The sequence below is a fragment of the Ovis aries genome, chromosome 8 (assembly GCF_016772045.2).
Source record: "Ovis aries strain OAR_USU_Benz2616 breed Rambouillet chromosome 8, ARS-UI_Ramb_v3.0, whole genome shotgun sequence".
Classification (NCBI taxonomy): domain Eukaryota; kingdom Metazoa; phylum Chordata; class Mammalia; order Artiodactyla; family Bovidae; genus Ovis; species Ovis aries.
This window is the reverse complement of record NC_056061.1, coordinates 10,425,413-10,447,032: the sequence shown is the minus strand read 5'-3', so window position 1 is coordinate 10,447,032 and position 21,620 is coordinate 10,425,413. Positions and strand designations below refer to the sequence as shown.

The window sequence follows — 21,620 nt, the reverse complement described above, 5'->3', positions numbered from 1 at the left end:
GGGCAAAGCAATGTCTCTGCTTTAATTCACTGTCTAGGTTTGTCATAGCTTTCCTTCCAAGGAGCAAGCATCTTTTAATTTCATGGCTGCAGTCACCGTCTGCAGTGATTTTGGATCCCAAGAAGATGAAATCTGTCATTGTTTCCATTTTTTCCTTTTCTATTTGCCATGAAGTAATGGGACCAGATACCATAATCTTAGCTTTTTGAGTGGTGAATTTTAAGCCAGTTTTTTCACTCTCCTCTTTCACCCTCATCAAGAGGCTCTTTAGTTCCTCTTCTCTTTCTGCTTCACATTAGTCTCCCATTTTAATGTAAAAATAACATGTCATTTTTCTATTCCCATGTACCCTTTCACATACTTCATGCTTTTTCATATTTCAAGTTTTGTGTTTCCTTTCCCCTAAACCAAACTCCCAATATTCCCTTCCCTCTCAAAACTTTCCACTCTGCCTTTGGAAATTTGTTCCTTAATAAGGCTCCCTGACTTACTCACTGGATGGTTCCTTGCCTTCCTGCTTTCCTGAATTATGACTTTTATTTAAGACCTCCACTTTTCCTGAACTGCTTTCTTTCTTTGAAATATATATATATATATAATAAATTCCTCTAACATATAAATATATTACATATATATTTTTATATATTTAATTTAGCTGTGCCAGCTCTTAGTTGTGGCATGTGGGATCTAGTTCTCTGAACATGGATCAAACTCAGGCCCCCTATGTTGGGAATGTGGAGTCTTAGCCAGTCAACCATCAGGGAAATCCCTGCAGTGCTTTCAAATAGTCATGCTTGTTGGTCCGCACAGTGTTTCAGGTTTGGGAGGTGAGATCAGCACCTTCTCCCATCTGTGCCTTTTAGACTATCCTTCCTTCATCCTTATGACAGAAACTTGTTTCTGTCAATTAGGTTTCTCTTCTCTCTATCTTCTCCCAGTTTCTTAACTAACCTCTAATTCTTAATCATTTTCAAAGCCTTTCTTTCCACTGCCTTTCATTCCACATGGATAGTGTGTTTGGGAGGCTTTCTTGTTCTTAGGATCTGATTTCTGATGGCCTTTATCCCACACTGCTTTAGACTCCCACTCGCTGCATCACGGGCCTTATCTTCACGGGCATCTGCTCAAACTCTGGCATACTGAAGTCACACACCTTAATTTTTCACAGCTTCCTCTGCTTGCATATCTCTGAGGTTGCTCTAAAGCAGTGTGTCCAAAGCAGAACTCATTATCTTCCCTACTAACCCTGCTGCTTCTCCTGAGATTTCTTTTTTTTTTTTTTAAATATACTCCATCCTCTGCCACGTGGCCCAAATTAGAAACTTGGAATTCATCCTTGATTTCTTTTTTAAAGAAAAAAGAAAGCTCATCTACTACTCATCATCTACTCCTCTTCACTTAACATAGTCCCTTCTGTCTCCTGAATGTTTCTCAAATCCACCTGCTTTTCCCCATCCCCACTCTCATTCCAGATGCAGGCTTGGTATTTAGTGGCAGCCTCTTAAGAAAGCTTCCTACATCTGGTCCTGCTTCTCTCTATGCCATTCTTCATCCTGATCGTACAGGATGTCTGTATGATCTAGTCTAGGTAGTCTAAAATGCAAATTGATCATGTCACACTCCTGTTTAATGTGCTATTTATAGGATCAGCTGTGCGAACCCCTTAATACCGGTTAGACGACCTGCATAATCTTGCTCTACTTACCTCTATAGCCTTCATTCTTATCTTTTTTCCATCAAGCCTTGTGATTTAATCATAATTTATTTCAGTTCTTGAAATATGCCATTTATTTATTTTACCTTGGGCCTTTGAGCATGTTCCCTGTTCCTCATAAATTCTTCCTCTTAACTTGATAAACTGCTACTCATCCTTCAGGCTTTAGCTTCTTCTAGAAAGCCTTTAAAGTGAAGAGAAGTCGCTCAGTCGTGTCCAACTCTTTGCGACCCCATGGATGGTAACCTACCAGGCTCTGTGGTCCATGGGATTTTCCAGGCAAGAATACTGGAGTGGGCTGCCATTTCCTTCTCCGGGGGATCTTCCCAACCTTGGGATCGAACCCGGGTCTCCTGCATTGCAGACAGATGCTTTACCCTCTGAGCCACTAGGGAAGCCCAGAAAGCCTTTGCTAATCCTCTTAATTCTTGGTAGGTGACCCTACTCTGTTTTGGAATCCTGAATCTCCTCTGTTACAGTGCTTACCAGATGCATTATATTTTCCTTCTTACTGTATCTACCATAAGACTACAAACTCTGTGAGGTCAGAAATGTGTCAACCGCACCTGAAACAAGTCCTCATCCCTAGTAGGTGCTCCCCTGAGGGAGGGCATGACAGCCCACTCCAGTGTTCCTGCTGGAGAATCCCATGGACAGGGGAGCCTGGAGGGCTACAGTCCATGGGGTCATGAAGAGTTGGACATGACTAAGCACAAGCATTAGTAGGTGCTCAGTGTATTATTTGGTAAATGAATGAACAAAGGAAGAAAGGAAGGATAGGGTTTCTTTTTGAGAATAAGGGGATATAAGCTTAAATGAGATCACATTACAGAGGCCCTGCTTTAAAACAGGATAAACATACTTTTTTATTTTCTTACTGTGTAAACCGGTTTCAGTCGGGCAGTATACGAGAGCAGGGAGACTGACCAGTAGATTGCAGTACTATGGTAGTGGTGTGGTCCAAAGAACCTGGGCCCGAATGGAGGCACTTAGACTAGAAAGCATAACAATTACTACGAAAGTGTGTCAGAAGAAGGTATAACAGAGCTTGATCACTATAAGGTAGAAGGCAAAACAGAAGTTGATTATAATATTTTAATATTGGTGGAAATAAGGAAAAATTTGGATCCATTTTATAAGGACAAATGTTCAGAGTTTCTCGAAGTTTCATATTTTTATATTAAATTAGAATTGTTAGAGAAAAGATTTCATTGATTTTGGAGGCAAGATGTAATTCTGAAATGTTTTTGAGTAAAATATAATAAATAGACATTTTAGTTATAAGTGCAGTTTCAGAATTTGTTGATATTTAAGGAACTTAAATTTTAACAAATCCTGTGGTTTTTCTGAGAAGTAGATGACAACCCAAGAAAATAATTCTATTTTGTTGATGATACATTGTTTGTCCTTAATGTTATAAAGTTGTTAATTTTTTGATGTTATATATACTTCTGATACTATAAATAACAGTAAGAATTGTTGACAACATATTAAAATATTACCATATATGCATTTCTTCCTCATTATAAAAAGGTTCACAATATAACATTTTTCCATGCCTTTATTACTATCATTTTGGCAACATGGAGTTTCTTTAAAGGATTAGTGACAGAAATTATCAATTTAGAAGTTATTCATCTGAAGATGATTACTGAATCCCCATGCATGGGTGCACTTAATAAGGAAATGATTATAGTAGGAAAGAAATGTTTACAATTTACAGTGTCAAAGAGAATAATTGTCAGGAAATATAACAGAAGGAATAATAAGAAAAATGAAAGATATTATCTAAATATTAGGAAATAATACGGAAGCAAAGTAGGAATTGGAGCCATATTACAGTAGGTTAACAAAGGAGTAAACACATTTTCTAAATTCTTACTGACAAGGAAAAACTAAACTTGAATGATTCTTAGCAAAGAGAATTTCAGTCAACTTCAGATATATATAATTGAAGACTTCAAGACTATATATAATCTGAAATTCAGTGGCCATTATTGACCTTAAGTTCCTCAACCTATTGTCCTTAAGCACAAACTCTGAGACCGCTGTGGTTTTATTTCCCACCTCAGTCTTTCTCATTGGAATCCTACCTGAGGGCTTAGTTTAAACCTCAACTTAATTCATGTTGTCTTCCCTAAATACCGTAGTGATCTCTTTGTGTACCACTGATGTTGCTTTTAATTTGAGCCCTCTTTAAATCGCTTGTATCTTTTGTCTTCCCAATGAGACTGTAAGCATTTTAAGGACAAGATCCATGTTTCCTGTTTGCTGCTCCAGTTGCTCAGTTCCATTATTGAAAAAGAGTAATTTGTCTTTAAGGTACCCATCAGAGCTAAAATGCTCTGGATCTTAATTAAATGCTGCATAATTCGACATACATAATTGTTCATTGTTGTTCAGTCGCCAAGTTGTGTCTGACTCTTTGCTTCCCTATGAACTTCAGCACGCCAGGCTCCCCGGTCCTTCCCTCTCTCCTCAAACTCATGTCCATTGAGTTGGTGATGCCATCCAACCATCTTATCCTCTGTGGCCCCCTTCTCCACCTGCTCACGATCTTTGCCAGTATCAAGGTCTTTTTGAATGAGCCAGCTCTTTGTATCCATTAATAAATCCTGAAAAAATTTATTAAGTCAAAATATGCTTGGTCAACCTAGTTAAACAGTGACTTCTTGATAGTTTGTAATCAGAGAAAGACTAATGTTTTCACCAACATCTGCCCATACACTTTCTAATACAAAAATAACCTAGTATACTGAATATATACAAATGCATTATGTTAAAATTTTATGATAAAATTGTAACTCCCTTATTTTTTTCGGTACAGTCCCTTTCTTTCTTAAGAAAGCACTTCCTTGATGTTGACATTGGTGCTCTGTAGAAGCCAGTATATAAAGTAGTTAAAACCATTGGCCCTGTGGTTTAGCCCCTACTCTACTAGTTATTAGCAGCAAGAACTCAACCATGGCCCTAAATCCCTCTGAGCTCAGTTTCTTCATATGTAAAATGGATAATAACTGCCTTCCCCATTGAGTTGCCGAGAGAGTTAAATGAGATAATTCCCATGAAGTGTGGAGAACTATGTCTGGCACTTAGTAAGTACTGTCAACTGTAAGAAGGGTTTTGTCCAATTTAACAATGCCACAAGAGAAAGTGCTCTCCAGTTTTTACATATTAATTTTATGGGTGGTATTTCTGTTAACTTTTAAAACTATATACCCACTGTTTTATGTGATATTTTGATCATGAAATAGTAGGTTCTTTTCATAGTCATGTAAAATCTAGTTGGCTAACACCCTTGTGTTCCACTGCTTATAATTTCATAGAGAAAAGGCTGGTTCAATCTGGAACAAAATATCCCTTCCATGGCTTTCTTTCATTATATGATGCAAGACACTTGTATTACAAAATGAATTCAGGATGCCTCTCTCTAAATCTTTAGGACTCAAATCAGAGTTAACTACCAGGTAGAGAAAATTCATGAAATGAAAACTGATAGGCGGTATTCTCCAAGGAACGATTCTAAAATACCCTTTTGTAAATGATAAGGTCTCTTGTGTACTCCTTTACTACCTATGCCTATTCCCAAATTTCACTTAGAAAACATTATAAATTTATAGCCTGACCACATTGTGTCCTAAACACTGAAGGCAAATCATATTGTGGGGATTTCATTTTAACCACAGAGAAGTTGGAAACAGCCCCAAACCATGGGCCCAAGTAAGTAGTAGGTCCGGGAATAGAACTGAGAAGGCTCTGATTCCTCCTCATATCCTGTAACCACAAGGCTCTGGGGCTTTGGAACATAATAATAGAGCATCTGATGCTGCTGGACCACAGTACATGACACAGCAGGAGCAAAGCATAGGAGCACACTGTCTGAAAACATGCAGCCTTGACTTTGTGAAGAAGGGCTGCGTAGGAACCAGAAAAGGAACCATGGGAAGGAGCTATGACGAGCACCGGACGATGCTTGACTGATATTTATGTTTGGGGTGATCAGTTGCTGCCACAAAGTTTGCTTCTCTGCTGAGGTTTTGTGTGTGTGTGTGTGTGTGTTTTTAATGAAAGGGTAATGAATTGTAACCATGGAGATGCTTTTACCCAGTCTTAACATTTTAGTAATTTTTAGTCAGGATAGCTAAACAGTTTCCTAGAATGGCATTATATAGCATTATGATATCAGAATTTGGTACTTTGAGACTTCTTTTTTTTTAATAATTTTATTTGTTTTTGATTGTGCTGGGTCTTCTTTGCTTCATGGCTTTTCTCCAGCTGTGGCAAGTGGGGGTGACTCTCTGCTTGCAGTGCACAGGCTTCTGGTTGTGGTGGCTTCTCTCGTTGCGGTGGGGCACGGGCTCCAGTGCACGTGGCCTTCAGTAGTTGCAGCTCCCGGGATCTAGATGACATGCTCAATCATCGTGGTGCATGGGTTTAGCTGCTCCGTGGTATGTGGGATCCTCCCAGATCAGAGATCGAACCTGTGTCTCCTGCACTCGCAGGTGGATTCTTTACCAGTGAGCCACCAGGGAAGCCCTGAGACTGTCTCGGAATCACAGGCCTAACATTAACAAGAAGTGAAAAATGAGGGACCCTGCCTCAAGGCTGCATCATTGTTTATTGGCTTTTCCTCTCGTGTCTCTGCATCCCCTCCCTTCCCTGATTAGCAGCTGTTTCTTATGTGCCCTTAAGAACTCAGGGACGTTCATGGAGGTTGAAGGCTATTCTTCACAATCGAGAAACAGGAGACAGGAAGACTTCTGTTCTGGGAATCCCACGGGATGCTCCTTGGTTTCACTAGGGGGACAGTCAGTGCAAAGCTGAAGTCACTTTCTTCAGCAGACAGAGGTGAAAGTACGAAGGATGAACTTGAAGGAAAGAAAGGACCAAATGGAGAACAGATTTGTACTGGAGAAGGAGCTGGGGGAAGACTGGGAAGACAGGACTAGGGGCAGAGTGGAGAGTGTTGGAAATTTTATTAATAAGAGTCTGGCTGTAGAACTTTTAGACCATTAACTTCTTATTAATTCATATCCTATTAGTCTTTTTTGCTCATATGGGAATTTTCTAATACTGCTTAGTTGGGCTGAAATATTACTTCTTTTAATGACCTAAAGGACCACTGTAGAAAGTCTTCCGATCAAATAACTAATATTTCCAAAATGACTTTGATAGAAAGACAAAAGAATAAGGAACAGAATTTTAAAATGCTGATGGAAAAAATAGTTTTGTAGGAATTTATTTTCCTAGGTAACTGTAGAAAATAAATAGTTTCAAAAGAGGGGCAAATAAATATGAAGAAAAATTATAAGAGTAATTGTGACTTACATAATTTAATGTGATTTAAATTCCTGTTTGTATTTGGGAATTTATCCAAAAGAGAAAAATGCGTTTACATCTTATAAGACTAAGTGAGTTCTTTGAAAAATCTTGGATTGACTAGACTAACCTTTTTACTTCTTTTAGCAGAAACTATTGATGCTGAAAACTTCTATAGCCTACTTAGTGCCAGTTCTTTTAAGAAAAGTAACATGAATTTGATTTAGTTTCTTGTTAAATAGTAGAGCAATTCTAAAATGAGTCATGTCTGTTTAAATAATAGAAAGATTATGCTTTTTTTGAACTAGTATGAAAAATGCTAAACTCTAAAACTTCTGGAATTTGGGCAAATAAAGGGAAAACCTACTCTGATGCAGTATCCTTGCCTGGAAAAGTCCATGTCCAAAGGAGTGTGGTGGGCTACAGTCCTTGAGGTCACAAGGAGTCAGACTCGACTAAGCACAGTCGCATGGCTGAGCACTACTCTGATACAACATTCAGAACAACTGCTATTCCTAGTATTCAGCAGTGCAGATTACTGAGCAATCAGTTATTCCTATTGTATGAAGTAAATTGTTGCTTACATTTCATATTCACTTGATCTTTTCTCTACTGAAGTAGTACTATCGGATAGAGTTTTAAGTCTCTTAAGAACTTTTAATCTAGTTAATGAGACGTCTACACACTAGCAGTTTTAGACCCAATGTAATTGATATAGAAAATATTTGCCAATTCAAGAGTAATGGTGATTTGCAATAGCAGTGCCTTAATAAAGACGTAGGGGGAACTCAGTGCTCTGTGGTGACGTAAATGGGAAGGAAATCCAAAAAGGAGGGCATGTGTTAATATAGAGATACAGCTGATTCACTTTGCTACACAACAGAAACTAAGACAACGTTGTGAAGCAACCCTGCTCCAAGAAAACTTAAAGGAAAAAAGTAAAGATGTGGGAAGGAGGACATGGCATGTTTGAGAGTGGAGGAAAGTGGTGCGGTGGGGACAGGACTTACCCTGGAGTACAGGGAGAGACGAAGCAATTTAAAAGATAACATTTGATGATAGGCCCTTGAGTTTAAGGAATTTGGGTGTCATCATCAAAGCAGTCCGCTCTGAATTTTGAGCACAGAATTTAGCTGGAGGAAGTTGCTATTTGTAAAAATTTGGCAGCTCTGTATCACATGCTTGAGAGAAGCAGAGAGACCAATAGACTTTGCAGCCCTAGCAGGAGCAAGACTAATTTCTTTGGCTACAGTAATATTTAAATAGTAAAAATGATGTGTGCTAAGTTGCTTCAGTCGTGTCTGACTCTGTACGACTCTATGGACTATAGCCCACCAGTCTCCTCTGCCCTGGGATTCTTCAGGCAAGAATACTGGAGTGGATTGCCATGCCCTCCCTCCAGGGGATAGAACCAGCATCTCTCATGTCTCCTGCATTGGCAGGTGGGTTCTTACCACTAGTGCCACCTGGGAAGCCCCAGAAATGATAGGAAATAGTAATTAAATGAATAAAGTGTGTTAAAAATAAAAAGATAGTAAGACAGTAGCTTTAATCTTTGGGTCTCTAAGACAGGGAAATACATCTTTTCATTAAAAAAAAAATTGTTGCGGTTGGGAGTCAGGAGACTACTTGGCTTTGGAAATGTTCCATGAAGATGATTGAGTTTCAGTAAGTGATCTGGGTTAGAAATACAGAATAGATGATTTATAAGAAGGTGTTTGTTTAAGTCTTGAGGAGACAGACTTCACCATGAAGAGGTAGGACCATAACAAACACTGAAAAACCAGACCTAAAGATGATGCTGTGAAAGTGCTGCACTCAATATGCCAGCAAATTTGGAAAACTCAGCAGTGGCCACAGGACTGAAAAAGGTCAGTTTTCATTCCAGTCCCAAAGAAAGGCAGTGCCAAAGAATGCTCAAAGTACCGCACAAATGAACTCATCTCACATGCTAGTAAAGTAATGCTCAAAATTCTCCAAGCCAGGCTTCAGCAATATGTGAACCGTGAACTTCCAGATGTTCAAGCTGGTTTTAGAAAAGGCAGAGGAACCAGAGATCAAATTGCCAACATCTGCTGGATCATGGAAAAAGCAAGAGAGTTCCAGAAAAACATCTATTTCTGCTTTATTGACTATGCCAAAGCCTTTGGCTGTGTGGATCACGATCTGAAAGAGATGGGAATACCAGACCACCTCACCTGCCTCTTGAGAAATCTGTATGCAGGTCAGGAAGCAGCAGTTAGAACTGGACATGGAACAACAGACTGGTTCCAAATAGGAAAAGGAGTGCGTCAAGGCTGTATATTGTCACCCTGCTTATTTAACTTCTATGCAGGTAACATCATGAGAAACGCTGGACTGGAAGAAACACAAGCTGGAATCAAGATTGCCAGGAGAAATATCAATAACCTCAGATACGCAGATGACACCACCCTTATTGCAGAAAGTGAAGAGGAACTCAAAAGCCTCTTGATGAAAGTGAAAGAGGAGAATGAAAAAGTTGGCTTAAAGCTCAACATTCGGAAAACGAAGATAATGGCATCTGGTCTCATCACTTCATGGGGAATAGATGGGGAAACAGTGGAAACAGTGTCAGACTTTATTTTTTTGGGCTCTAAAATCACTGCAGATGGTGATTGTAGCCATGAAATTAAAAGACGCTTACTCCTTGGAAGAAAAGTTATGACCAACCTAGATAGTATATTCAAAAGCAGAGACATTACTTTGCCAACTAAGGTCCATCTAGTCAAGGCTATGGTTTTTCCTGTGTTCATGTATGGATATGAGAGTTGGACTGTGAAGAAGGCTGAGTGCCAAAGAATTGATGCTTTGAACTGTGGTGTTGGAGAAGACTCTTGAGAGTCCCTTGGAGTGCAAGGAGATCCAACCAGTCCATTCTGAAGGAGATCAACCCTGGGATTTCTTTGGAAGGAATGATGCTAAAGCTGAAGCTCCAATACTTTGGCCAGCTCATGCGAAGAGTTGACTCATTGGAAAAGACTCTGATGCTGGGAGGGATTGGGGGCAGGAGGAGAAGGGGACGACAGAGGATGAGATGGCTGGATGGAATCACAGACTCAATGGACGTGAGTCTGAGTGAACTCCGGGAGTTGGTGATGGACAGGGAGGCCTGGCGTGCTGTGATTCATGGGGTCGCAAAGAGTCAGACACGACTGAGCGACTGAACTGAACTGAACTGAACTGCAATGAAACATAGTCACTATTCAGTCTTTTGCACTAGTTTATTTTTCTGATTAAATTTTATAAAATTTTCTGTTGTATGTCTCCTTAGTTTTAGAACTTGGCATTATTCAAAGATACATACTTAAAGGTATATGTAATGACCTACAGTGTAACAGAAAAGAATCAATCATAAAGTTAAAGCTTACTTTAAACATCAGACTCTTCCATATTGTCAGGCAGAGCTGAATGCAAATCTCCCCTCCTCAGCTTACCAGGAATCAAGGCTTTCCTTACCTATAAGACTGTACCTTGAGCTTAAATGAAAAGGTATTTGTAAGTTACATTCATCCAACAAATATTTGCTGAGTACTTAATAGATTCTTTGGGAATATAATGACTTTAATTTTGAATCTTTCAATTTGAGGTTTCTTCAAGTGAAATTATACAGCTGATCATAAGATTTATGTTTCAAGTTCACAGGATAAGACTAGAAACATGCATTTGGGAGTCACTGTCCTTAGTGATCAAAACTACGAGTGGGACTGTATCTGTCAGGACACGCAATCACACACACACCCGCACACCATGCTGTAGACCAAGGACAGAGTCATGGGAAGCACCAGTGTCTGCATGCTAAGGATTCCCTAAGGGAGAAAGGGAGAAAGAAGAAATGATCAGTGGTTTGGGGGAAGGCAGAGAAAGGCATGGTATCACGGAAGCCCAGGGAACAGAGTTTCAAGAAAAAAGAAACAGAGGAAGCGCAGCAAAGAGCTCTAGTCAATTAAGGTTTGAAAACAGTGTTCCTTGGATTTTTGTTTCAGAAGGACTCTAATTTTAGAGCACACAATTTTAGTAGAGTTGTGAGGGCAGAAGGTAGATGACAGAGGATGGAGAACAATGTAAAACTATAAACTATTATTTCATGTACATTAAAAGGAAAGGATAGGGAAAACTTGGGGTCAAGACTTCTCATTTCTGCCTCTAATAAAAAGGTCAAAATCAGCTGTCAATAAAGAGGAAGGAACTTGTCGAGAAGAATGTTGTTGTTGTTGTTCAGTTGCCAAGTTGTATCCGACTGTTTGTGACCCCATGGACTGCAACATGCCAGGCTTCCCTGACCCTTACTATCTCCTGGAGTTTGCACAAGCTCATGTCCATTGAACTGGTGATGCCATCTAACCATCTCATCCTCTGTCGCCCCCTTCTCCTTTTGCCGTCAATCTTTCCCAGCGTCAGGACCTTTTCTAGGAAGTCAGCTATTCTGTCAGGTGGCCAAAGTATTGGAGCTTCAGCATCAGTCCCTCCAGTGAATATTCCTTTAGGGTTGACTGATTTGATCTCCTTACAGTCCAAGGGACTCTCAAGAGCCTTCTCCAGCACCACAGTTCAAAAGCCTCAGTTCTGCAACACTCTGCCTTCTTTATGGTTCAGCTCTCACAACTGTACATGACTATTGGAAAAACCAAAGCCTTGGCTATGTGGACTTTGGTGGCATAGCGATGTCTTTGCTTTTTAACACACTGGCTAGGTTTGTCACAGCTTTCCTGCCAAGAAGCAATCGTCTTCTAATTTCGTGGCTGCAGTCACCATCCGTAGTGATATTAGAACCCAAGAGGAGGAAGTCTGACACTGCTGCCACCTTTCCGCTTCTATTTGTCATGAAATAATGGGACTGGATGCCATGATCCTAGTTTTTTCAATATTGAGTTTTAGGCCAGCTTTTTGACTCTTCTCCTTCACCTTCATCAAGAGGTTCTTTGGCTTCTCTTCAGTTTTTGCCATCACACTGGTATCACCTGCCTATCGGAGGTCCAGAAGAATGCATTGTAATAGATAGGAGAAAGGGGACTAATTAAGAAAGAAGGGATGAAAATGTGGGTACTGGTGGTGAGTTACCTTGAGCGGAAGAGGTACACCTTGTCGACTGATGCCTGAGGAGTAGTGCTAAAGAGAGATGTGGGGTACAGTGGCGGGAGAATAGTCGATGGAGGTAATGTATTATGCCCTCATTATGCCAGGAAGTAGGAGAAAGGAAAGAGGTCAGGATCTTAAAGGACTGGCAAAGATTAGGAATAGTCTTTGGGTACAGTGGAAGTGGAAGCTGACCAAGGACAAATAAAAGGACTCACACAAATGGAATGGCAGTGAGAGTCTAGCTGAGATTGGAGACCAGGTGTCTCTAAATCACCTAGCAAGGAGGGTCCTGCCTATAAGGCTTTCCCTGGCATTTCTCAGATACATGCAGTATCAATGGTGTTAATTTCTCTTGCCTTGGATGACTAGGTTATGGATGGTCATAAAAATAAAGGTTCCAACAGGTTAATTTCAGAAATAAAAACCTCTATATTTCAAAACTCAAAGGTTTTTAATCGTAACTATAGAACAAACACCAGAATCCTAGGCTAGAATTTTTATGGTTTCCAACATAAAATTCTAACTTTGTCTTTCACTATACCCTTGCATGTACCAAATATGACATTTTAGCTAAATAAGGCTTCTTGCTGTTTTTTTAAAGATTGTTTTGTTTCCTAAATTTCACTTCAGTTACTTTGCTTCTGCTATTTACTCAGCTTGTGGAACCCTACATCTCTTTTGAGATAATGAGGTGATTAAAACTTGATTTGTTACCTGGTTTGTAAGCCCAATAAAGAATGTTGCCTGTCTTCTCAGCATCTGTTATACCACTTTTATGTTACTTTTCATGTACTTCCATATATTTCAGAATATCTTAGTTTCTACTAACTTTTAAATTTCTTAACTGCAAGTACCATATTTTTGTCATCTTTGTAGTTTGTCACAGTGCCAGTGAAATGCTTTCTCTGTAGTAAGCATGTAGTAAATATTTATTCAACTTACATTGTATTTCACATTTGTACTAAGTAGCAAGATGGGACCTTTAAAAGAAAATAATGTTTTGCATTTTCTATAGGCTGGTGAGCTGAACTGAACTGATAGGCTAGTTTTAAAGGTTTATTTTTAAATGTTATTTCATCAACTTCTTCTAATGTGAATGTTTTGTCCCACAGGTATGGCATGAACTGCCTTATTCAGTTTGAAGATTTTGCCAATATAAATGCATTTCGGCTCCTGAGAAAGTATCAAAACCAGTATTGCACATTCAATGATGATATCCAAGGTAATCAGATTTTCACTGCATACGGATCAAAAACAATGTGCCTTGATATTAGTTCATAATTTTCTAAGGATTCAAATTCAATAAAAAATGTGCACTAGATGCCCATGCAATGCCAGGAATTTTTTTTGATGATTTCACACATCATTTCTCATTGAATTCTACATATTTGAGAAAGCTTCTCTGACTTTAGAATGTACTGTATTGTGCATGAGCTGGAGAAAGAGTGCCCTGGAATCTGATAAAATCCCCAGTGCTTATGGCTGAACAGAGAATGAAATGCATGAAAATATATTATTCCTTGTGTAAAATGAAGAGTGTGTGCACTTCCCTCTTCAACCTTCATGTCAATCAGCCACAGTTTCTAAGCGTCGCCACAAAAGAAGCTGCCTTTGTATACAGTGTGTACCAGATTCTGCTGTTTGTCTTTGATTGATTGTAGGTACTTGGCTGATACCTGCTTTTGTCTGAGTTGTTTTATTTTCCTCTACAGCTTTGTTTCGCTCCTTTCTCTAGCTCCACCTCCCCCAGACTGCTTCCCCAAATCCGAAACCTCCCAGTGAGAACCTTACTCTTCCTGTTTCGTGAAGGGCAGGTAGAATAAAAGCACAGGCAGAGTCAAAGGAGAAGGACCCGATGAGTTCTGACAGCTGAAAAGGTCATACATAGACTTCCGTTGCACTAATCACAATGAACATTTCTCTCTGTTGACCTTGGATTCTCAGCAGCTTTCAACATTGTGGACCCCACTCTCTTCCTTGAAATATTCTCTTCTGTAAACTTCCATGTCACAGACCCCGGCTGACTTTCTTCCTACCTTTTTGAATCCCCCCCCCCCGCCCCCGCCCAGTTCCTTCCTTTACTGACTAGCTATTAAATGACAGAACACTTCGGCATTCAGTGCCAGGCCCTTTTCTCTTTGTTCTGTGTTATATGTTGGGTAAATACTCCACGGTCACCCATTTCATTAGCAGATTTATATCTCTAGCCCAGACTTCTTTGAATTCTAGGTCCATATACCCATTGGGTATTTTAAACTTCCTCTAGGGATATCTCAAAGTTATCTCATACTCAGCCTCCCACCATCAAACTCTTATTTCTGCACCAAAGTTGACCTTCTCTGTGTGTTCTCTGTCTGCATGAATTCCTGATGTCTCTCTCTCCTTCACCTCTCTCTGCCAAATATATAGCCTATCACTCATCCTCCTGAGTTTTAGCATTAAGTTGGATAGAGAAGGAAGTGAAGATACAAGGGCAGGTAGATACAAGGGTCTAGATTCCCTATCTTTAATAAAGTTAAAGACTAGGTATAATGGGGATAATTGAACAAAGAACTGAAAAGGTAGAAGGTTACAAACCATGTTGAGTGAGTTATTCTAATGTAGGTCTTCCAAGAAGAATTAGTTCTGAGTGATGGTAAGAACCGAGATACAACTTACGATGGGAGGGAGACAGCCAAAGATGAATGTCATTGAAAATGATGGGATCCAAGAAAAGTTTAAATGTAAAAGGAGGATAATATTTCTCTCATAGAGTTTTTATTGTGGACAAAATAGTTATTTGTGAAAATACCCTGTCAAATTTTTAAAATTTGCTACGCTTAAAGTTCTTTAGTATAACATAGCTATGTAAATATAATGTCTGTTTACATTTTGAACCACACTAACGTAATTGGTCTAATCTCTCTTTGCCTAACATCCTTCGTGATGCCGATTACATAATTTATTGTCATTGTTGTGACAAAGATGCTTATGTTATTTCAGTTTTCTTCTTTTTGTATTCATTTTTTGAGTGTTTTATTTATGAGAAGTGAATGTGTGGAGGATTTCAGAGAGGAAATGATGGCAGTCTAATTTTAATGTGCTACTGCTCTAATTTGAAAATGCAGTGTCTAGTGACAGAACACCTTTGATGCTATAGACAAAGGCTTTGTAGACCGGTGTCTCTAAGTCACTTACCTGTTCGTTTCATTGTTGCCTCTAAAGTAGTCACCAGTTAAACTGTTAAACAAACCTATCCTGTCCTTTCTTTAATATTCTCTTTCGATTTTGGGGTCTCACAGAAATGTCTGTGTAGAAGTTAAAAACCAGGATTGCATAATTTGAATCATTTTGCAGAATTAATAGGTATCAGAGTTCGGGTTAAGGAAAAGAACATGAAATCCAAGTCATCAAACAAAATGAGCAATTAAGAATTAGGTTCAGCATTTCTGTCAACTGTCGTCAAGAATTTGGGAGTCAAGCCTTGGGCTGCCTCAGAGTTAAAGTCAGGAGCACAGGAAATAAGAGACAGATGCCGAGCCAAGGCCAAGAGCGCTACATGTGGAGTTGCCCTGAGAATTCACTGCAGAATATTCCCCACAGCAGGTCGCCACTGCGGAGGCGTTAAATGACTAGTTTTTCACCCCAGCTAATCAGTCTTCAAATATAATCTGCACACACATAGTCTACGTTATCTCTGGATAGGTGTTTTCGTGTCCTGCGGCCTTAGCCAACAGAAAGTTAGGTTTGAGAAAATGGGGCTAATCTCTGACTAGAGAAGACTTTTGGCAAGTTATTGAGGTTCTGACTAGCCATGACCAAACCATTGTGTGCTTTCTTCTTCATACCGAAATAGAGTCCTTAGTGACGCATCTTCCCCGTATGTTTCTATTTTACCTTTTTAACCTCATGTTTTTACCATTTTGCCCACAAATGTAATACTTTCCTCACTGTGGGCATAGAAATTGCATTCTAATGCCAATGAAAATAGTTATGTAACTATTACAGCCTTACCATGTAAATAAATGCTTTTAACTATACCCTTGGGGGGACTTTTTTCTTAACAGATGTGTTACTGAAATGTATTAGCTTTTTACGAAAAGTATTTGATTTTTTAAAAATACTTAAATTCTAGTATATTAATGATCTAAGATAATGTTAAATGATAAAGATTTTGGTTCCACTGTTATTTAGACCTTCATGCATTCTAGTTATAAATTATTACCAGCTAGAAAAAAATGTGCAAATTAAATCTATTAAGGAATGGATATTTAATAATATAATCTGGAAACCATCAGATTTCAGCAAATTCAGATCAAAAGAAAGAAGTTTCATCCTCTGGTCATTTAAAATCATCTACAAAAAAGAGATTTTTTTTCTTCCCATAATACCCTCTCTGGAATGGCTATGTTCTGACTTGACATTTCTAAATATTTTGCATAGAAATTTTTGCGATGATAAACTAGTTTGATTACTAGTGATGACTGGTGATAAACTAGTTAGGATAAAGTAGGATTTTTTTTAAATAAGGTAATCTTGTACCAAATACAGTGTAAAGATCAAAGATAGATATGGTAGAACATTCTGCAAAGAAGGAGTACCACTGGCCTGAAAACACGTTTTAATGTTTAACCACACTAGGTTTTAAAAAGCATATTAGACGACAAATGAGATACTCATTTTCTCTGTCATGGTGGCAAAGATTTTTCTTGTAATCCCAACTGTTAATGATGCTTTAAAATATGAACACTCTTGTACATCGATGGTGAGAATATAAATTGGTGCAACTCTTGAGGAGTTGATATGTGTCAAAAACCTTAGTCATAGGCAGATCTTTGATCCAGGATTTCTATTTTTAGAAATTTATCCTCAGTAAATGAAGGTGTGTGAAACAAATGTACAAAGATTTTTAGTTTCTATATTTGTTTATTTTAAAAATTGAAATATGTTTGACATATAACATTGTATTAGTTTTAGATAAACAACATAATGGTGTGACATGTGTATTTATTGGTAAATGATTACTGCAATAAGTTAACATCTATCACATATAGTTACAAATTCTTTCTTTATTGTGATCAGGACTTTTAAGATCTGCTCTTGTGCCAACTTTCGATGTACAGTAGAATGTTATTAACTTGGTCATTATGAGGTGTTACATCCCCAGAACTTATTTGTCTTATAACTGGAAGTTTGTGCCTTTTTGACTTCCATCACAGTTTTTAGCACAACCCCCACCAATCTGTTCTCATATCTATGAGTTTGGTTTTTGTTTTAGATTCCACATGTAAATGAGATCATACAGTGTTAGTCCTTCTCTGTTTGACTTATTTCATTTAGTATAATGCCCTCAAGGTCCATCCTTATTGACACAAATAATAAGAGTTTCTTTCTGTTTTTTCAGTGGTTCAGTAATATTCATATATGTATTCACATACATATTCATATATGTATCTACTTCAAATTTTCTTCATCAGTTCATTTGTCAGTGGACACTTGGGTTGTTTCCATGTTTTGGCAATTGTAAATAATGCTGTCATGAACATAGATGAGCCACCCAGGTGGCACTAGGGGTAAAGAACTCACCTACCAATGCAGGAAACATAAGAGACCTGGGCTCAATCCCTGGGTTGGGAAGATCCCCTGGAGGAGGGCATGGCAACCCACTCCAGTATTTTTTGCCCAGAGCATCCCATGGACAGAGGAGCCTGGTAGGCTACAGTCCATAGGGTCACAAAGAGTCAGACACGACTGAAGTGACTTAGCACAAACATAGGAGGGCATATATTTTTTCAAGATGGTGATTTCATTTCCTGTAGCTAAATACCCAGGGGTGGAATTACTGGGTCATATGGTAATAGTTCTAGTTTTAATTTTTTGAGGAACCTCCATACTGTTTTCCGTAGTGACTGTAACAGTTTTCATTCCCACCAACAGTACACCAGCATTCTCTTTTCCCCACATCCCTGCCAACACCTGTTGTTTTTTTTTCTTTTTTTTAATACCGGAAATTAAGTTTATTCAGGAATAGTAGAGGAATTGCAATTTGGGAAACACATGCTGTAGCAAACTACAGGCAGGTCCCTTGTCTGTTTGATAACAGCCATTCAATCAGGTATGATGTGATAGCTTATTTTGGTTCCGACTGGCATTTCCCTGATGGTTAGTGATGTGGAACACTGTTTCACGTACCTATTGGCCATTTGTATGTCTGCTTTGGAAAAATGTCTATTCAGGCAAAGATATTTGTTGCACTGTTGTGCTTATGGTGAAAATCATAAACCTTTTAAATATCAAAAAATACAGATTTGGTTAAGTAATCGTCACACGTTTGTACTATGCAATATTTTAACTACGCAAAATAATATTTTAAAATATATTATTGATGTGGTAAGATACAAAATATTTTGTGATAAAAAGTATATTAAAATAATAAGCATGGCACGAAATATTTTTTATAAATTAAAATTTCCTTGAATTTCCATATATCAGGTATAGAAAAAATTTGTGAGACTGTACATCAGAATGTTGAAAGGTATCATACCTAGACAATGGGATTAGAGGTGACTTATTTATTATTAAGGTTAGCCAAAAAGTTCGCTTGGATTTTTCTGTAAGATATTACAGAAAAAAACCTGAGCAAATGTTTTGGTAACCCAATATTATTTATTATCTGTGCCAGTATCAACTTTCTGCCAGTATTCTTTAAGTAGGAGAAGAAGAAACATCCATTGAATCTTCTTTTCCATATGGTGCCCCTGTGCTCTTTTCCCTGGTAGCTTACAGTAATGACTGATTTCTTGCAGTCTGGGCACTCTCTAGAGATTAAACTTCTAGTTGCTTTCTAAACTTCCAGTATGTTGGGGGAGCCATTAGGAGAGGAAAATAGATCTGGGTTCAAGCTACTTCTTAACAAATTTTGGGGCAGTTTCCTGTGTGTAGTCTTTCTTTTTCTCCCCACTTCCGGAAGTACTTGGTGCCTCCTACACCCAGGCCTTTTGAGAGTTTTGCTGTGTCCGTCTGCTTCTTAGCAGCCCTCATGACTGGCCAAGAATTCACCTTTCTCTGCTAATTCAGTTACCATCTGCCCTTTGGGCTTCTGGCTGCTGAAACTGTCTTTGTTTTTTCTGTTATTTCCGTAGAGCTTGTTGATGGGAAGGGAAGTTAAAGTATGTGTTCAGCCCCTGATTTTGCACTACTGGCCCTGTCTCCCTGTCTCTGCACTTGCTTTTCCTGCACAGCGTATCCTCCTGCCCAGGGTCCTGTACCTCTCTCATTCATCCTTCACTTCTGTGCTCAGGCGGTAGGTGCACTAAACCTGATGTCCCTGCCTGTAAAGTCGTATCCGACTCTCTGCGACCCCATGGACTGTAGCCTACCAGGATCCTCTGTCCATGGGATTTCCCAGGCAAGAGTACTGGAGTGGGTTGCCGTTTCCTTCTCCAGGGGCTCTTTCCCAGCCAGGGATCGAACCCAGGTCTCCAGCATTGCAGGCAGATGCTTTACGCCTGAGCCAGGGAAGCCCACTAAACACCCCTGCTTAGAGTAATTTATTGTTCCTCCTCCACCTTCTAGTTCTCATACTTCACCTGATCTGTGTATTTAGTAAAGCATATGAGCATTGTAATGATTTGATTACACCTAATCCTTCTCTGGACTCCCCCAGTGGCTCAATGGTAAAGAATCCACCTGCCAGTGCAGGAGACGTAGGTTTGATCCCTGGGTTGGGAAGACCCCCTGGAGAAGGAAGTGGCAACCCACTCCAGTAACCTTGCCTGGGAAATCCTATGGGCAGAGGAACCTGGCAGGCTACAGTCTGTGCGGTCCCAAGAAGAGTCAGCTATAACTTAGCGACTAAATGAAAACAACAACAAAGTCTTCTCTACTAGTTTTATATAGTGATTCTAGTCAAATTAACAAACAAATTGCATGAATAGAAGTAATTCTTCTTTTCATAAAAGGTAAGACTGATGTTTAATAACCACAGCAGAAGGACAGCATAGCTGGTGACTTCTTTTCACGTTAACGTTGAATACAAATATGAACAGAAGTTTTTATACTTTTAAGGTTGACTCTCTTTAGTATCTTGCTAACAATGTTAATATTACGTACTCTTTAAAAGCGATAGTACAAAAGATAAACTTTAACCTGTCTGATTTACTAAAAGTCTATTTTTCAAGCTCAAAGCTTGTTCAAAAATTATTTTGAACAATTTATTGTAGAGACTCACATTTTTATGTAACAACAGCTTACCACATTTACTCCCTTGATTGCAGTGAAGTTTAAGGCAAAATAGCACTAGGAGGTAGGACCAGGTTATGCATAAGAATCATGTTCAAGTTCATCTTTTGATAGTACTAAAAATATCTTTCTAGTTTTGTTAATTTTGTAAACAGAAGCTTAGATGTTTCATTATGTCCTCAGGAAATATTATAGATATACTTGTAAATATAAGGCTCTGATATCCAGTATAGATAGAGACTTATTTTGCCTTATTTGGGGTAATGTAGTTGAACTTAAAACACTTTGATCTTTACTACAGAATGATGTAGCATGACCATATAAAAATAAGTCACACATTCTAGCTAGTATCTTTTGGAATATTTTATTCTATCTATCCTCAAATGCCCAGTTCTATTTAAAAAATCAAAGCAAGAATACAAATACATTGATTGCTGATGTTACATCAACTTTTGAGTGTTCAGTAGGTTGAAACTTGTGGTGGTGGCAGAATTTGTAGAACCCCTTAAAGTTTTGTAATGTCAGAGATGGAAGGGAGCTTAGAGTCCCTCAAATTCAAACTTCTGGCCAATGTAGAGACAGCATGAAATGCTGTTTGTGAGTAAGTGTTCATCTAGTGACTGGAGAGTTACACCTCTTTCGTTAAAATTCTCTTTTCACCTGTTTAACAGCTATAGTGAATCTTTCAGAAAATAAAAAGACAATTTGTGCCACGTGGCATCCGGGATCCTAGTTGCCCATCAGGGATAGGACACGCACCCCTGCAGTGGAAGCACAGAGTCCTGACCGCTGGGGCCACTGGCCCGCCAGGGAAGCCCCAGATCTGCCTTGATGTGTGAGACAAAGATCATTCTTAATCCTGCCATGGTGTCTGTCCCACATAGATCAGTATTCCTTTTACTCAGGCTTTCTTTCTAAATAATATATAGAAGAGTGGCTTTTATGTAATTTGTGACTTTCCCAATTCATAATTTGTTGCATGGTAGCACAGAATTGCTAGCCTTTAATTTTTGTGTTCCTAAATAAAAAACATGCAAAAGACACACAGGTCTTCAGTAATTATCACTTATAGTGATCTTATTGGTAACTACCAAATTCTGTAAGAAAGAAACAACCAAAAGATTGAAAAGGGCGCATCTGCTGGTGGTGAAATGCTGAGTGCCTCTTTGGGAGCTGGCATGCCTGGCACTGCCTCATTGTGTCATTCATCAAACCTGCTCCAATCTGATCCTCGTTGTTGGTGTTTTTAACCCAGTGAGGGAGTTTAAAG

General features: G+C 38.9%; 1 protein-coding gene across 1 annotated transcript in view; it reads left to right on the top strand.

Annotated features, from left to right (window-relative positions):
• The window catches only part of ME1 (malic enzyme 1), a 209,120-nt gene that overhangs the window by 154,373 nt on the left and 33,127 nt on the right, over window positions 1-21,620 (top strand). Inside the window, 1 exon segment of the mRNA NM_001135220.1 lies at window positions 13,243-13,352. Within this exon segment, the coding sequence (NP_001128692.1) occupies window positions 13,243-13,352 (110 nt within the window).